This window comes from Hippoglossus hippoglossus, chromosome 3, assembly GCF_009819705.1.
Source record: "Hippoglossus hippoglossus isolate fHipHip1 chromosome 3, fHipHip1.pri, whole genome shotgun sequence".
In the NCBI taxonomy this organism is placed as follows: Eukaryota; Metazoa; Chordata; class Actinopteri; order Pleuronectiformes; family Pleuronectidae; genus Hippoglossus; species Hippoglossus hippoglossus.
Window position 1 is genome coordinate 6,365,534 of NC_047153.1, and position 14,075 is coordinate 6,379,608.

Sequence of the window (14,075 nt, forward strand, 5' to 3'; positions counted from 1 at the left end):
AAGTTAAAATATGAAGTACAGTGAGAACAACTTCATGCAGGGAAATTAATTTCTTGCAAAACCTTCCAAGCTGAAGATGCGTTCTCCAAGAGCATCCACGATGTCCTTCAGTGCTGACTCGTCCGTCACATTAAAGAAGTGTTTGTCATCTGGGTCGCTGGCGATGTACTTGATTTCATTGAGGAAGGCCTCAGGGTTTATTCCTCTACGGTTGTAATAGCCGAGGACCTGTGAGAACAACAATGAACTGTGATATTTTGCATGAGGTTCTTTAGTGCCATCCAATCTAATATAATCACATTTTAATAGCTCAATAACAGGTTATTATTAGCTCTCTCTCAGAAGGTTTCAGACAAGTTTGACATTTTACACCGATGCCAGTGCTTTCACCAACGCCAGTTGGTTTTCAACCAAACGACTTTAGAGCTTCAGTTCAGATGTCTATGCCCAGCTGAGCCACTGGATGGAAACAAGTCTGCCATTAGTTGTAGCAGCAGTCGCTCAAACCAAAAACCATCTGGTCTGGAGGATATCATTTGCACCTTTAACTGCTCTTCAAGTGAGATTATGCTTGGAGCTCTTGGAGGGCTCCCAGTGTCTTTGGCTCTGTTATAAACTCAGCTCTTAAGAGACTTGCTTTAACTGAACTCCATGAGGTCATCACATTAATGTTTACAGTGTTTTAATACTGCATTGGACATTTTATTTGACATCAGAAAACCAAGTGAAAACCAGTAAAGTGTAAGCCCTCTAAGCCAGGTGAAGAATAGGTTTAGCAGACTCACAGCGATGGCATAACGTGTGATTCCGTCCTTCTCACTGTCCTCGATGGCTTGCTGGAGATCTGGACTGTCGTGTGACTCTCCGTCAGTTATAACTATCATCACCTTCTTGGCACCGCGTCGACCTCCTTGTTTGAAAGCTTGTGAGCTGTGTGAACATATTTGATTTGTTCAGTGAAATGAATTACAGGGTGGAGGAGCAGTGAAGTAGAGCTGCTCATTCGAACAAAAGTAGATACTGTACCGTGCTGTGTTGATGCCAAGGGCTGTGTTGGTCTCCTCGCCGCCCCGTTGGTCGATGCTTCGTGCTCTTTTCACCACTTCCTCAACTGACTTGTAGTCGCTGAGTTTGAATTCATGAACGACCTTCTCACCGTACTGAACGACTCCAACCTGACTCCAGGAAACAACATATATAAATCAGTATCAAATTTTTTAAAAATCAAACAAGGAGCTTTACCAATATACAATATCTTATCTACTTTAAGTATTCCTTTGTTTCTTACAAACCTGTATTTGACCTGGTCCAATATAAAACTTCTGAAGGATGTTGATGAGAAAAGCCTGCACTTCATACCAGGGGTAGATGGAGTTTGAGCCATCCAGAACAATAACTATGTCCATGTAGGTCTCACATCCTGAAAAACATTTTAAAGATGAGACTTGCAGCTGAGATCAAACATGGAGAAAACAGATGCTCATAAATGAGTAAATAATCCTCTGCTGTGACGAATGAATATTTGTATAACAGAAAAGACACTTTAAATCTTACTCTGAAAGGCAGGCGCGATCGTTCTAGAGAACTTGAAGCTCGCATTGACTCGGGAGCATATGCCTGTGCTGTAGTAAGAGCTGCCACACTCGTAGGACCACAGCGGCCCACAGGCCTGAAACACAAAAGAAAGCATTTACGCAAACAACATTACTGACCTCAGCATATTACAAAAAGTTATGTTCATGCACTTAGACAACTTCCGCAAGGAGGTCGGCTGTCTGAAAACCATGTAATCAAAAGACAATCTTGTGGGATAGTCCTTTTTTCCCCAATTTGACCATTGCTATTTCATCGAATGTGTCCATAATTACTCTAAGATTCTGCTGCAACAGGCCGTTATTCTGTTATATCTCAAGATAAAGTTTTAAACCCGCTCTCACCACAAAGCTGTTGTCTTTGGGGTTGGATGTGAGCGTCATCCCCAGCCTCATCTTGTCTTTGCGCTCTGATACGTTGGTCAGAGATATCCTTCCTTGAGGGAAAATGAATCTCACTCAGATGATCTAAAATAGACAGACTCATGCACACATAAAAACATGCACGGCCCTCCAGAGACCAAACACAAGTTCCCCCATCTGGGACTTTGGTTTGTTATTGCTGTCTGGGCAGACAAACCAGTGTCTACATCCTCAGGTCTAAACGTTTACTTCACAAAAATTCATGTGCCTACCTTAGCAGCACAACACATGTGCAACCCATATGAAGAAGCATGCGGTGGGATGTGGGGCATCACCCACATGTGGAAATATACAAAAAACATTTAAAAATAATAGTAAAACGTGGAATGATAGGTATGGTCACAACACTTAAGTCTCACACATGCCACCATGATGTTTACTGGAAAAAGAAACATGCTGACATCTAAAACACACATGCAAACACATCTTTAGCACATTCATCATTGCCAGTCTTGTAGATTTAGTGTTGTTTGTGATACTTTACCTAAGTTGAGCTTGGAGCAACCGTTGCCATTGGTTCTTTTGCTCAGTGAACATTTATAAACATCCCCTGTCTGGTAAGGGCCATTCATTTCATACGGAGCTCCCACTAATAACCTGCAAAAAGACCCAAAAAATACAGAAGTAAGAATCACTTCAAACTAATGTCAGTATTAAAGTTTGCTTAATAAAAGGTCGAAGTTGTTTATTTATCATCTATAAACAGTTGAATAGTGATGATAGAGCAAGACTGAAAACCACCTTTGTTCCATTTAAGAGCCGTCAGTCTTTGCCCGGGAGCTAATTCTCTGAGGGAATATGACTGTGACTGTTGACATCAGTAACCCAGACAAAACACATGGGCCAACCAGGAAGATCTTGAACCTTTATTTATCCAAGGGAGGATAACAAAGCATGTTTGATAATGTCCAGCAGCACTAGACTTCACTGTCATAAACAGTTCCACACAGTCACACCCAGTAGCTGACCAGTATAACCACTCATCTGATCCCACCCTATTTCTTAAGCTTTATCGGTAGAATGTGGAATCACATATATGTTGCATAGTCAAACACTTAGTATCTGTTTTAATGTTGTGGCTGATTGGTCAGGTTGTGTGCTAGTATTACATTTGTACAATGATGGTATTTTAAAGATAATATGGGGCATTAAGCCTTTATTTGATAGGAGAGTTAAATGTGAATTGGGGAGAAAGTTAGGAGGACATGTAGCAAAGAGCCGGTTCAAAACCAAACCTGCAGCTGCTGCAGGAGGACATGAGGCGACACTTAGATCATACTTTGTTTGGGGCCCCAACAAAAGTATGGTCATCATACTATAATACTTATTACCAAAACTTGCTTTGTCATATTACTACCATTTCCTCTATTTTAAGCTTCAATCTGCTGTGACATCAACGTTGGATCAGAGGTCTCCTCCAAGAACTGCTGATTCAAAACACAGAATACTGAAAACTGCTGCTGGACAGAAACTACAATGATCTTCACATTGGGACCACAGAGAGAAATCACCATTTAAACTGAAATATAATCAGAGGAAATATAAACCACGATGGGATTTAAATTTCCTCCAATATCACTGTTGAGTGCTGGACATTCTTTTCACATGACATAGTGGAGTCAGTCCAGCACTTGACTTAACGGTGGGGTTCCTGTGCAGGGCAGTGTGGTCTTATAAATGTCACTCAAAGCTTTTAGGTAACTTGAGGTGATGGGGAATATAAAGTTGTCTGGTTCATTCTCTTCAGGACTGATGGAGGGTATAAAAGCCTTAGAGGGAACCGTAACTCAAATGTATCACAGAGATAAGAAATCTTTGAGTTATTTACATGAAACACAAAGAGGGGGTTAAAGCTGCTGTTTTCATAACTGACAATATCCTTAGGTCCACTTATTTGAATCGAATATGTGTTTATCATGTGATGTCTTAAGATTAAATTGTTTACCAATTCAACATTGTACTATCACAAGATGTAAAGTCCAACTGCCTTAGGTGTTAACATACAGTATCTCAGCAGATAACATGACACAGTTGTTTTTCTCGTTAGGGATCTCAAGCTGAGAAAGTCTGAAAGTTCCAAGAATTCAACGGCTAGTGCTTGGCTGTCCTAAACTAATCACATTCTTGGCAAAGCTTCAGTAAATACAGCAGGTCAACTAGGAATTTAAACAACAGTGGTGTCCAAGTGAAAATCCCAAGGAAGGGAGCGAGCAAAGGAAGAACTCCCATGTCAGTTGTGCCCCAAAGGAAAGACACTCGACACCGCTTTATTGTAAAAGCAGATCACGGCCAACCTCCTGCGTGGCCCTCTAAGGTCAGAGTCTTCCAAATAAAGAGAGACAGATCTTTAAATTGAGGAGTTTTACCTCAGACTGGTGGTCCCTGGAGTTTCTTAACTGCTCCAAAGTCCTACACAATTACTTCTTTTAAATATTTAGCTGGAAAAGTCTGTAGATCATTTCTTCTATTGAGAGGTTAGCATGACATGAGTGAATCAAGGGTGATCCAAGGATTGCAATGTATTAATGTCATTCTCATTTAATTTACTGTGACACAACAACAGATAAGAGTTAACATTCAGCCAGACGAAAGGAGTTACTTCTATTTCTAATACAGAAATGGCTCTTTCCAAAAAAATTGTTTTCTTTTTGCAAATGAGTCTCATGAGCTCAGCCTGAAAAGACATTTAGGCCTTGTTCTCAACAAAAGCATTAAAACGTCAAAAAATGGCCCATCGTTTTACCCACTTTGCCACTAAGGTCGAGAATTAACCTTCAGTCTTTAGAGGTATTTCAAGTTGTGATGTGACCGACCATCTTTATTTGTGAATTTCCTTTAGCTCAGCTGGACATATCATGCAAAGGTATATTCAGGACACATTCACAGAATCATACCAGCAATGACGTAACCTTACAGCAGCAATTGAGGTCAAGGGGAAATGTTGTTCAAACAGTCCATCACGTCACATCAAAGAGCGACTCATATGGAAGTAGGCTTCAGTGTTATTGCTCCTGAAGCCAACTCTTAAAGTCTCACAGACACTGGAAGTCATTTTCACCGCAATTTGCTCCAGCAGAGTACAGAGTAGTTCAATAGCTATTAATAATCATGATTATTGCTTCAGTTACTGCTCTCCGTTGGCATGAGGACGCTGCGGCAGGAGTTCAGGTCAGGATACCTTGATGAAAAGGGACCATTGTTCCCTTTGACTTGGACTCCTGCCTCGGTAACTCCTGAATTTCACCAGAAGCTGTTTAAACGATCATGTTCCAGAGGTAATTTGGGTCGAATCTGAAAGAAATAACTTGACCCAACATGAATACATGGACCATTTCTACCGTTGGTTACCAGGGTCGAGGATTTGGGGGTTTGAGGAAGCGCCATCCCCAAGCCCAGGCTGTCATTAATGTTGTAATGTTTTTCATATTTGGAAGGAGATGTATACGCTATAAAACCACATCCAAACACAAAGTGTGCTACTGCAATGTTGTGCTTGGTCATCACATTCCATTCGTCTGAATTAACGGAAATATGTTTTATTGTTCATGCAGCTACAAATTCAAGCCAATTGTATGGTCACATAGTTATTTTCCAAAAATATGAATTAATGTGGCTGTTTTCCTTGAGTGTATTATGTCATAGGTTTATTAGAAGAGGGATTTACAAGCACTCATTGACCCACAAAGCCTTTTGATGGTTCTCTGATGGAATATCAAGCTCTCTATATTTTATCTTAAGTTATTTTTTAAGCTATGGCGGTTGGTAAGTCCATCACACTCATTAGATTGGATAAAAACAGACATTGCCATTGTGAGTGTGCACAGAGCTGCAATCATGATATAGAATCTTAATCCCTTTTTTTATTGAGTAATCTTGTTTTCATTTTTTCTCAGCCCCATAACAAGCATCTCTTTGTATCTTGAATACTTGTATAGACGTTACAATAACATGACTGTTGTGTCTCAACTAAAATAGATAGATCAAGTTTTGTTTTCCTACCAATCTCAGAAGGTGTAAAAACACTTTTCTTTGTAGCTCTGCACACAGGCCAAATAAAGGGGAACACTATTTAACGCAAGTGGTGAAAGACTTCACAGAGTCCTTTGTGACGTGCAACTTATAACTGAGGGAAAGAGCAAAGGTCGGGTCTCCACTGAGAAGACCTGATTCAACTGTCGAAAAATAAACAGTGGAAATAGAAAGTGGGAGTCGTACGCAGGTCCGTGTATCCCATCAAGTTGAAAGGCCCAAGCTATTTGCCAATTGGAAGTGATGTGGCGGCTTCTCAGCTCCCCATAGAGTCTGCTTTGCTCTGGCAGAGTGTTTCGAGCACCTCATCGCTGCCTGTGCACGTGAGGAAATGATACATTCTTGACACAGTGACCTTTCCTGAGCTCGACAGCCCCATCGGCAGCCACAGATAGAAACTGTCAACAGTCCTCTCAACATCTAGAAATCATAATAACAAAACATTTTTGTTTAACTTAACTCAAATTTGGAAAAAAATGTGCTAAGGGTAAAATAATCTTAACACTCAGGCAAGTTTTCTTTTACACACTGTTTTAATATTGCAGATATGCGAAAGCTCTTGTCTTACTTGAATCAGCAAATACTATTTCCTTTCACTATTTTTCCTGATAGAAATCCTTTTCGCTGCGTGCCTGCCTTACATAAAGATCGGGTCATAAAAAAGTACATTTTTACTTTTTTTAATACAGAGTCACTTTCCATCTGTGATCCTGTTCCTATCCAAACAGAGACGAGGGTTTTGAGAAATCAGACAATTCTGGAAAAATTGACAGTGCTGGAGTTCGGCACAGATTCTCACAGGCAGCGTTGGTACAAATTGAAATACTCCTGAAAGCTCAATTGAGGTGAAACCTCTTAGCTAAAAGCAAGAGTGGAGGTTAGAAAGTAAAAACATAGATGGTCAGTGGCAACAAAGAGTATTTTCTTCAGTTTATAGTAGAATTGAAAAACAGTTTATCTAACTGGTTAATCCAAGTTTGTTCCAGTTTCTCTTGTGGTGTTTTTCCTACTTTCCTTTGTGTCTCTTGCCTTCCCCTCATCTATTTATCTCTGTGTACCAGAGAATTCACATTTCTGAACACAATTAGTCGGCCCTTCAGATAAACACACAAACCCACACAATCAGCGAGAAAACCCCCCTGAAGTGCTGACACTTGGCGAGCACATGTCTCGCTGCAGAGTTGCTGTCGGTAACTTCAAAGTTGGATTTTTCATTGACTCGAAACAAAAAAAGACCAGATTCTGTCCTCATGTGCAGAAATATCTTCTTTATCAGCACATTTAGTTTGAAAGAAACATGTAATGTAGTTAATTAAAGTTACAGTCATCACTGTCTGTGTCCCGGACACAACTCCACAACAAAGACTTACTGATCTGGTCGTGATGGAACATAACAAATGCCGTTCTCTGTTCTCTGTATTTCATTCTTCTACTTCAATTCATTTCAGAGTGCTCATTTTACTCCACACATTTGTTATTGAGAAACAGTGACTAACCAAAATGCAATTCGAATGCAGAAACCAGGACCCTTTGATAAAATGGTATGATTTTTTTTATTTTCTCTAACTGTTAAATAAATGCGCTCATTCTTTAAACGAGGTAACAATATCCAGAACAACAGCATGACTGACCTAGTCAGAATTGACTGTTAGAAATTCAGTGGGAATAAAAGAAAGAAAGAAATATAATTGAAATTGATAATGAGGTATTTTCCCATGTATCCCCAGATGCTGCGACATTCCTTCGTCCTGCTGTGAACTGTCTGACTCCCACAGACACACACAAATATACAGGCTTGCTTGATTATGCGAATGCAGCTGTGTGTTTCACATACCCAGACCCGAAGCATCCTGCTGCACTGCACTATACAGACCTGAAGTCAGCTGGGTGAGTAAGCTGTCTAGCGAGCAGACAGACGAGTCATCACCCAAGTTTAGAAACAGTGGGAGACTCAGCACTGTAGATCACAGAAGGTTTGGCTAGGGCAGTATATTGTATTGCCCCAATATAGAAATAGAACTTCTATTGCTTATGAAAAATGTGAATTCATAGAAGACATTTGAACACCTAATAAAGATGCCAAACTCCTGGTCCCTATAGCTCCATTTGGCAGTTTGCTGTATGCACGGTCTGTGCTCCACTATTCTTCCACTGCAAAAGTTTTCACCTCGTTCTCAGACATTCAGTTCAGGCAGTGTCTCTGGTGACCTTTGTTCCACACATGTCAGCCTCATCAGACCACTTCTGTGTGTTGGCAGCTTCTGCTAGTTTGAAATGTCACCCTTCATGTATGTTGTTGTTGTTCCCTCTTGTTCACAAAGAAAATGCATTTGCATTCCTTAGCCATGAATCTATACCTCAATGGATAGTCATGGTTATTCTAGATTTTCATTATGATCCCAAAATTACAAAAGAAGACTAAGAATGAACCATGTGGTCTTTGTAACTCATGCGCTCTGACTTCCCAGACCTGTGAGTGTTTCCTACTGAAGGACCAAATCTTTAACAACACTTTTCATGAATGTACAAATCTTTAAAGACTTAATTTTCTGTGCATTTATTCTTGTTTACGTTAAATGCAACTAAATCCCAAGCATTTCTGGGGGATTACTTTCAGCTGTAGAGTATTTATGACGGCAGGATGGTGTTTCTTCTATGGCCTCATTCATTAACTAAAGCTCCTGTGTTCATTATAATGAAGAAACATCACTGACTCTAACAGTGTGGCTGCTTTAATAGTTTTTCAACATCTTTGACACAGACTGTTGGTTTTTTCCTAAAACCATCAGAACCTCAACCCTAAAACTCAAAGCTTCAGCACAACCACACAACTGTTTTAATGACTCTGGATGATTAGAGCTAGTCTATGGTGGTACTATGGAGGGAATGTATGATGTCACGAAACCCTGAGTGCCAATAAGACTGATGACACGTCAACAAGTCCTCCCAACCAAACAGGTGCTTTGAAATAAACAGAAGAGCTGGAGCTATAATCAAACTATAGGTGTGTGGAGGCTTTAACCCTAAAATTACCCTGTGAGGAAAATACACTTTCCAAACATGTGTCACTCTCATGGTTAAAGGCTCAAACTGGGCCTCACAAAGGTATGAAGTCCAGTTTTTGTAGCTTTTTTTAACTTTGAGGTCACTCACACACATTGTGACCTGTCATTTTATCGAACAGCAGAATATAGTTATTTCACTGCCAAGCTAAATATTCCAAAGCATCTTTATATGAATACAATACTCTCTCTCTCTTCCACGTACACACACATACACACTAGGCCTCTTATCCTGCTCCAGGGTGACGGATAACTTGCCAATAGAACAGTAAAAATAATCAGCATGGGACACTAAGCACAGAATGTTATTTACTGCATATACATAGGTTTCATTGTGTTAACCCTACAGCACTTGATGTAAAACTTTTGTTGGATTGTCCACATTTTCCTGTTAGCTGTATTTAGCAGGTTTATGCACTTCTCTAAGGACAATGTACCCGCTCAACCCAAGCTGCATGTTGCAAGAACAGGTGTTCAGGGAGCAGAATAGAGAGGCACCACCACAAGTTGGTGGCGTTCAGTGCTGGCAGTGTTTACTTGTATGTATTTGATTGCCTAAGGCAACAGTAAGTGTGTGTACGTAGCATAGACTGTAATATAAAGATGGACAACGCATCTCCACTTTCTCCCACTATCCAAAAAAAACATCTTTGAGAAAAATGTATTTCACGTGTTTTTAGACTTTTTAGTTTGGCCCATGTCACATCCGCTAACATGAAGGAGGCAGGGTATATGACCTATATTGCAGCCGGCCACCAGGTGGCGATCTAGATGCTTTGGCTTCACTTTTGCGGAGCAGTCATGTCATATTCAGTTAATATATTCAGTTTATGGTATGAATAGGTAAAGCTCTGATCATTTTGAATTCAACTGTCAGGATATAAACAAAGTCCACCTCCACCCTTAAATGAAGCTACTCAGAGGAAACAGTCACTAGTTACGCAACAGCAGCAAGCCATTTGCCAGGAATTTGTAAATAAAAGTTGTTTTTAACATTTAAAGAAACAGCCAAAGCGAAAATATACTTAATGAAGCCGTTCTGCATGTCACATTAAAATATACATATATATATATATATAGACAGAACTAATGATTTAAACACACACACACACACACACACACACACACACACACACACACACACACACACACACACACACACACACACACACACGCACAGCACAGCAGCATTGCTTGAACTCTGCACGGTCATAGTACAGTGCTCCCAACCAGACATATTGGGGATGCCAGAAACTAATTTTGGCCACAGCTCGGTGCCAGTTGGCCTAATAATAGTGTGCGTCAGGAGTCCGCTTGTGCTATGAGGTAAGATGATGAATGTGAGGTATCCTGCTCAGGACTATGCAGTTTTTTTCTGCAAGCACAAATTACGGGAGGAAACTTTGCACATCACAGGAGAGACACAATAGATCACTATCTTCCCAGGGATAAATGGAGACATCCTATTGTCTCGCAGCCAAGTCAGTCTCTCAGAAATACACCTTGTCAGCATGTGCTTTACAGTCATAATGTACTCGCTCACTGACGTAAACTCTGGCAGGTTTACAGAAACTCAAATAAATATGCATCACAATAAGACATACAGATGTTTTAGGTCATAAAACACAGATGATAAAAGTTGACACTTCAATTCAAGTACTTGTGGAGTTGGAAGCTGGAATTCTGTCAATACAGCAGTTTTTCCAGTTGCTGGAAAATTAACAGGTCTATTAGATGCTGTCACATAATTGGCACGATGAACTTACTTGAAGTTGGAGGAATAGTTTGCAATCACAGAAATTAATGTTGAATTTATTTGATCCATGATGAATTGGGAGATTGCTAACAGTGAGGGATTTTCAAAACTACTCAATTGCTTGACTTTAAAGAATGGAATATTTTCCAAATTAATTTAAATTAATTAGTTTTTATAGAAAACAGACGTCTATCAGGAATTAATTTACAGATTTACAGCAGCAATCGAAGTGAATTAAGCCTTGAAAGTTCATGCTGTCTGCACAAAGAAGTATTGGAACAAATTGTTACTGCCCCATTTGACACATTGGGTGCTCCTGCAGCAAACTTTTCTGACAACAATACTTGGTGCTTGGCTGTCGACTAAATTTAGGATTTAAGATTTCATTATTCATTTTTTCATCGTTACTTCTGCCAAGAAGGTTTTGTTTTCACAGCTTTTTGTCTGTCAGCAGGATTACACAACTACTACAAGAAAACTACTGCATTGAAACTTGGTGGAAGAATGGGACATGGGCAAAGGAAGACGTGAATAAATTCAGGTGCAAATCATTATTAAGCTTCAATATTTATCAAAGCAGCAGTGTGTAAATCAATGGAGTCTCTTACCACTTTTCTCCTCCAGCACCCACATGTTGCTGCACAGTGTATCCAAACTGGGCTTGTTTAGGGCCTTTAATTATCCTGTGTTTCTTCGTGTCAATATTGAAGCAGTCATGGAATCCTTGAAGAAAGAAAAGACAAGTTTTCATCAGCACTGAAAGAAGAGCTTCACATTTCTACCTTTGGTGCCAGGTTCAGTAGTTCTACAGCATTAGTATGATCTATTTAAAACATCTAGTTCTCACTAGCAGGCGATGGGATCTGAGCTTGTTTTATGGATGTTTGTACTAAAAGAAACACAAATTACATCAACACTGATTAGACATGAGCATTTGGCTCAAGTGCACCAAATAGCGGCAAGTCATCCTCACTCAACCCTGAACATATCCCAGCCGTGTCTCGTGTCTGTTTGTCCCCCTGCGGCAGTTTAAACACCGACTTCCCACAGAGGAAACAGAAATTAATTGTGTGAGCAGAGCAGCTGTGCTGTTGTCACATTTGACTGATATTCTTCCATCAGACATTTGCGGAGCCAGAGTGGTTTTGGTTAAGCAGCATAGTATGAAAATGACTAATCTGGCATGTGTCATCACAACATACACATGTAAGAAGTCTACACCACAGATGACGGATCTGTTCTTTACGCTTTAAAGGTGAGGGAGCTGCAGGAGCTGCAGGACGTTCGTTCTATATGAAGAAATTACAAAAACCCTACATTATGGCTACTTTAACGCCTGAAAGTTTGGACCAAGGCACAGACCAATTTAGATTCATGTCTCTTTAACATTGTAATTGGATTCAGTTATCCTCTGGACCAAACAAAGTAGATGGAAAGCGCCGTATATCAGAGGCTAATATTCTGCCACTTCAATAATAAGATCATTAAAGAGACTCAGCGATGAGTTCTGTGTTGTTGTTGGAATTGAGAACGGGTGAAGTTTAACTTGACCTGTAGACAAAGGGTACAAAGTAAAAGCTAATATCGGACCTGATCAACACATCTGTTCTCCTGATTGTGTACTTAACCTTAAATCTTACCAGCAGTGAATGTCTGCTCTCAATTACAATACCAGTCAGAGAAGGTATTTGTCAGATTTTGCATGACACCAAGTCCCCCCATTGTGGCTTACTAATAGTGACAGCTTCATTTGGCTTTACATTTCCATGAAAACATGAGAACTGTGCGAGGACATGGAGGTGATAGGATTTAATTTTTGGCAGAGGAGAAGAGGGAAAATGAGTGATCGTCTACCACTGTTCTCTTCTCCATCCATCTCTCTCCGTTCATCTGTCTTCTGCTTAATCTCCTGCTGATCCTCCGTTTTCACCAGTTTCCAGACTAACAGTAAAATGTCAGTTGATCGGCGTCATTGATGTTCCAGCTACTGTTAGGTCAGTGATCATGTTGATCTTCACGCTAGAGCTCAATGATCCTTTAAATCCCTAAATATACCAACTCAGATTGGGTAAAGATGTTCGAAGAAAAGAACAGATGAGGGAAAGGAAAGTATATTTTATGTTCAATGAGACATTTAACATAAAGTTGGAGACTATTGAATAAAAAAGTGTTTTCTCACAGTTTGAGCTGCACAGCTGAACTCAGAGCACAGGGGCCTCTGCTTTTAACCACCACAAGACCCCCCACTGTTGGACATATTCATTCCCTCAAAGTCCCCACTCACAGCTCACTCCCCATCTGTTAGGCTCCGAGGTCATGTCAAACCCTGTGAGCCTTTTTTTTTTCACTGCGAGGGGAATAACAGTTAAAAGCTCACCACAAGGTGAGTGACTGCTTGACAAAGTTTGAAAACATCTAATTCAATTTAGCTCACAACAAAGCACAGATGAGTTCAAATCAAAGAGCCAGGTTGTCTTGATGAGAGAAGTGAAGTGTGCAGAGCGATTTGAAGGAAGCAGCGGTTGGTCAGTGATCAGTGTCAGTGTCTCCTGTCTGGGTGTCCTCCCTCCACACTCCAGCTGACCTGCGCTCACTTTACACTTTAACAATAAACACCAACACTAATCACATGTTATTAGGACCTGAACACAACGGAACTTTGTGTTTGTTTAATTCGCTCCAGAGTTTATGAGGCACATATTGTACGATGAAATATCTTTAACTGAATCGATATTGAATCAAATCAGATGTCGAATCAAGACCTTGTGAATCGGAATCAGATTTGATTTGGGAAATCAGTGGCGATACCCAGCCCCAGTTAAGAAATCACCAATGCATATGGGAACAATAAAAGGTATAATAGGTGTATTATTGCGGTGCCAAAAGGCACAGTGAAAAATTGTAGGTGCACGTAAATTATGTGCTGGTGCATGTAAATGAAAAAGTTAGGCACGCCAGTGCGGCCAATGTAAAAAGTTACTCTGGAGCCCTGTTATATATCATATATAATACGTATAATATGTCATGGATTTATTACCTTTGGAAAGCCCTGCTAATAGCATTTCTCCTCCTCTATACAGCTATAGCTGAGCGACTTGCACTCTGCACCCGCAATATTGATATTAAAATCAAGTAAAACTGTCCTGGTTAGGAATTGAATGATGAGGGTATGGTTGGATAGATTGAAATGGTAAATGAATCACAGCATTTTCT

The 14,075-nt window shown here is 40.2% G+C and overlaps 1 protein-coding gene across 2 annotated transcripts in view; it reads right to left on the reverse strand.

The window, feature by feature from the left end:
• Positions 1–14,075, reverse strand: part of itga11a (integrin, alpha 11a) — a 57,689-nt gene that overhangs the window by 23,685 nt on the left and 19,929 nt on the right. For both annotated transcript variants that reach the window (XM_034576557.1, XM_034576548.1), the window contains exons 2-9: positions 11,471–11,585; positions 2,500–2,612; positions 1,938–2,029; positions 1,555–1,669; positions 1,293–1,420; positions 1,027–1,175; positions 786–930; positions 63–228 (exon numbers count right to left, since the gene is read on the reverse strand). In XM_034576557.1, the coding sequence (XP_034432448.1) occupies positions 63–228; positions 786–930; positions 1,027–1,175; positions 1,293–1,420; positions 1,555–1,669; positions 1,938–2,029; positions 2,500–2,612; positions 11,471–11,585 (1,023 nt within the window). The remainder of the gene's footprint in view (positions 1–62; positions 229–785; positions 931–1,026; positions 1,176–1,292; positions 1,421–1,554; positions 1,670–1,937; positions 2,030–2,499; positions 2,613–11,470; positions 11,586–14,075) is intronic.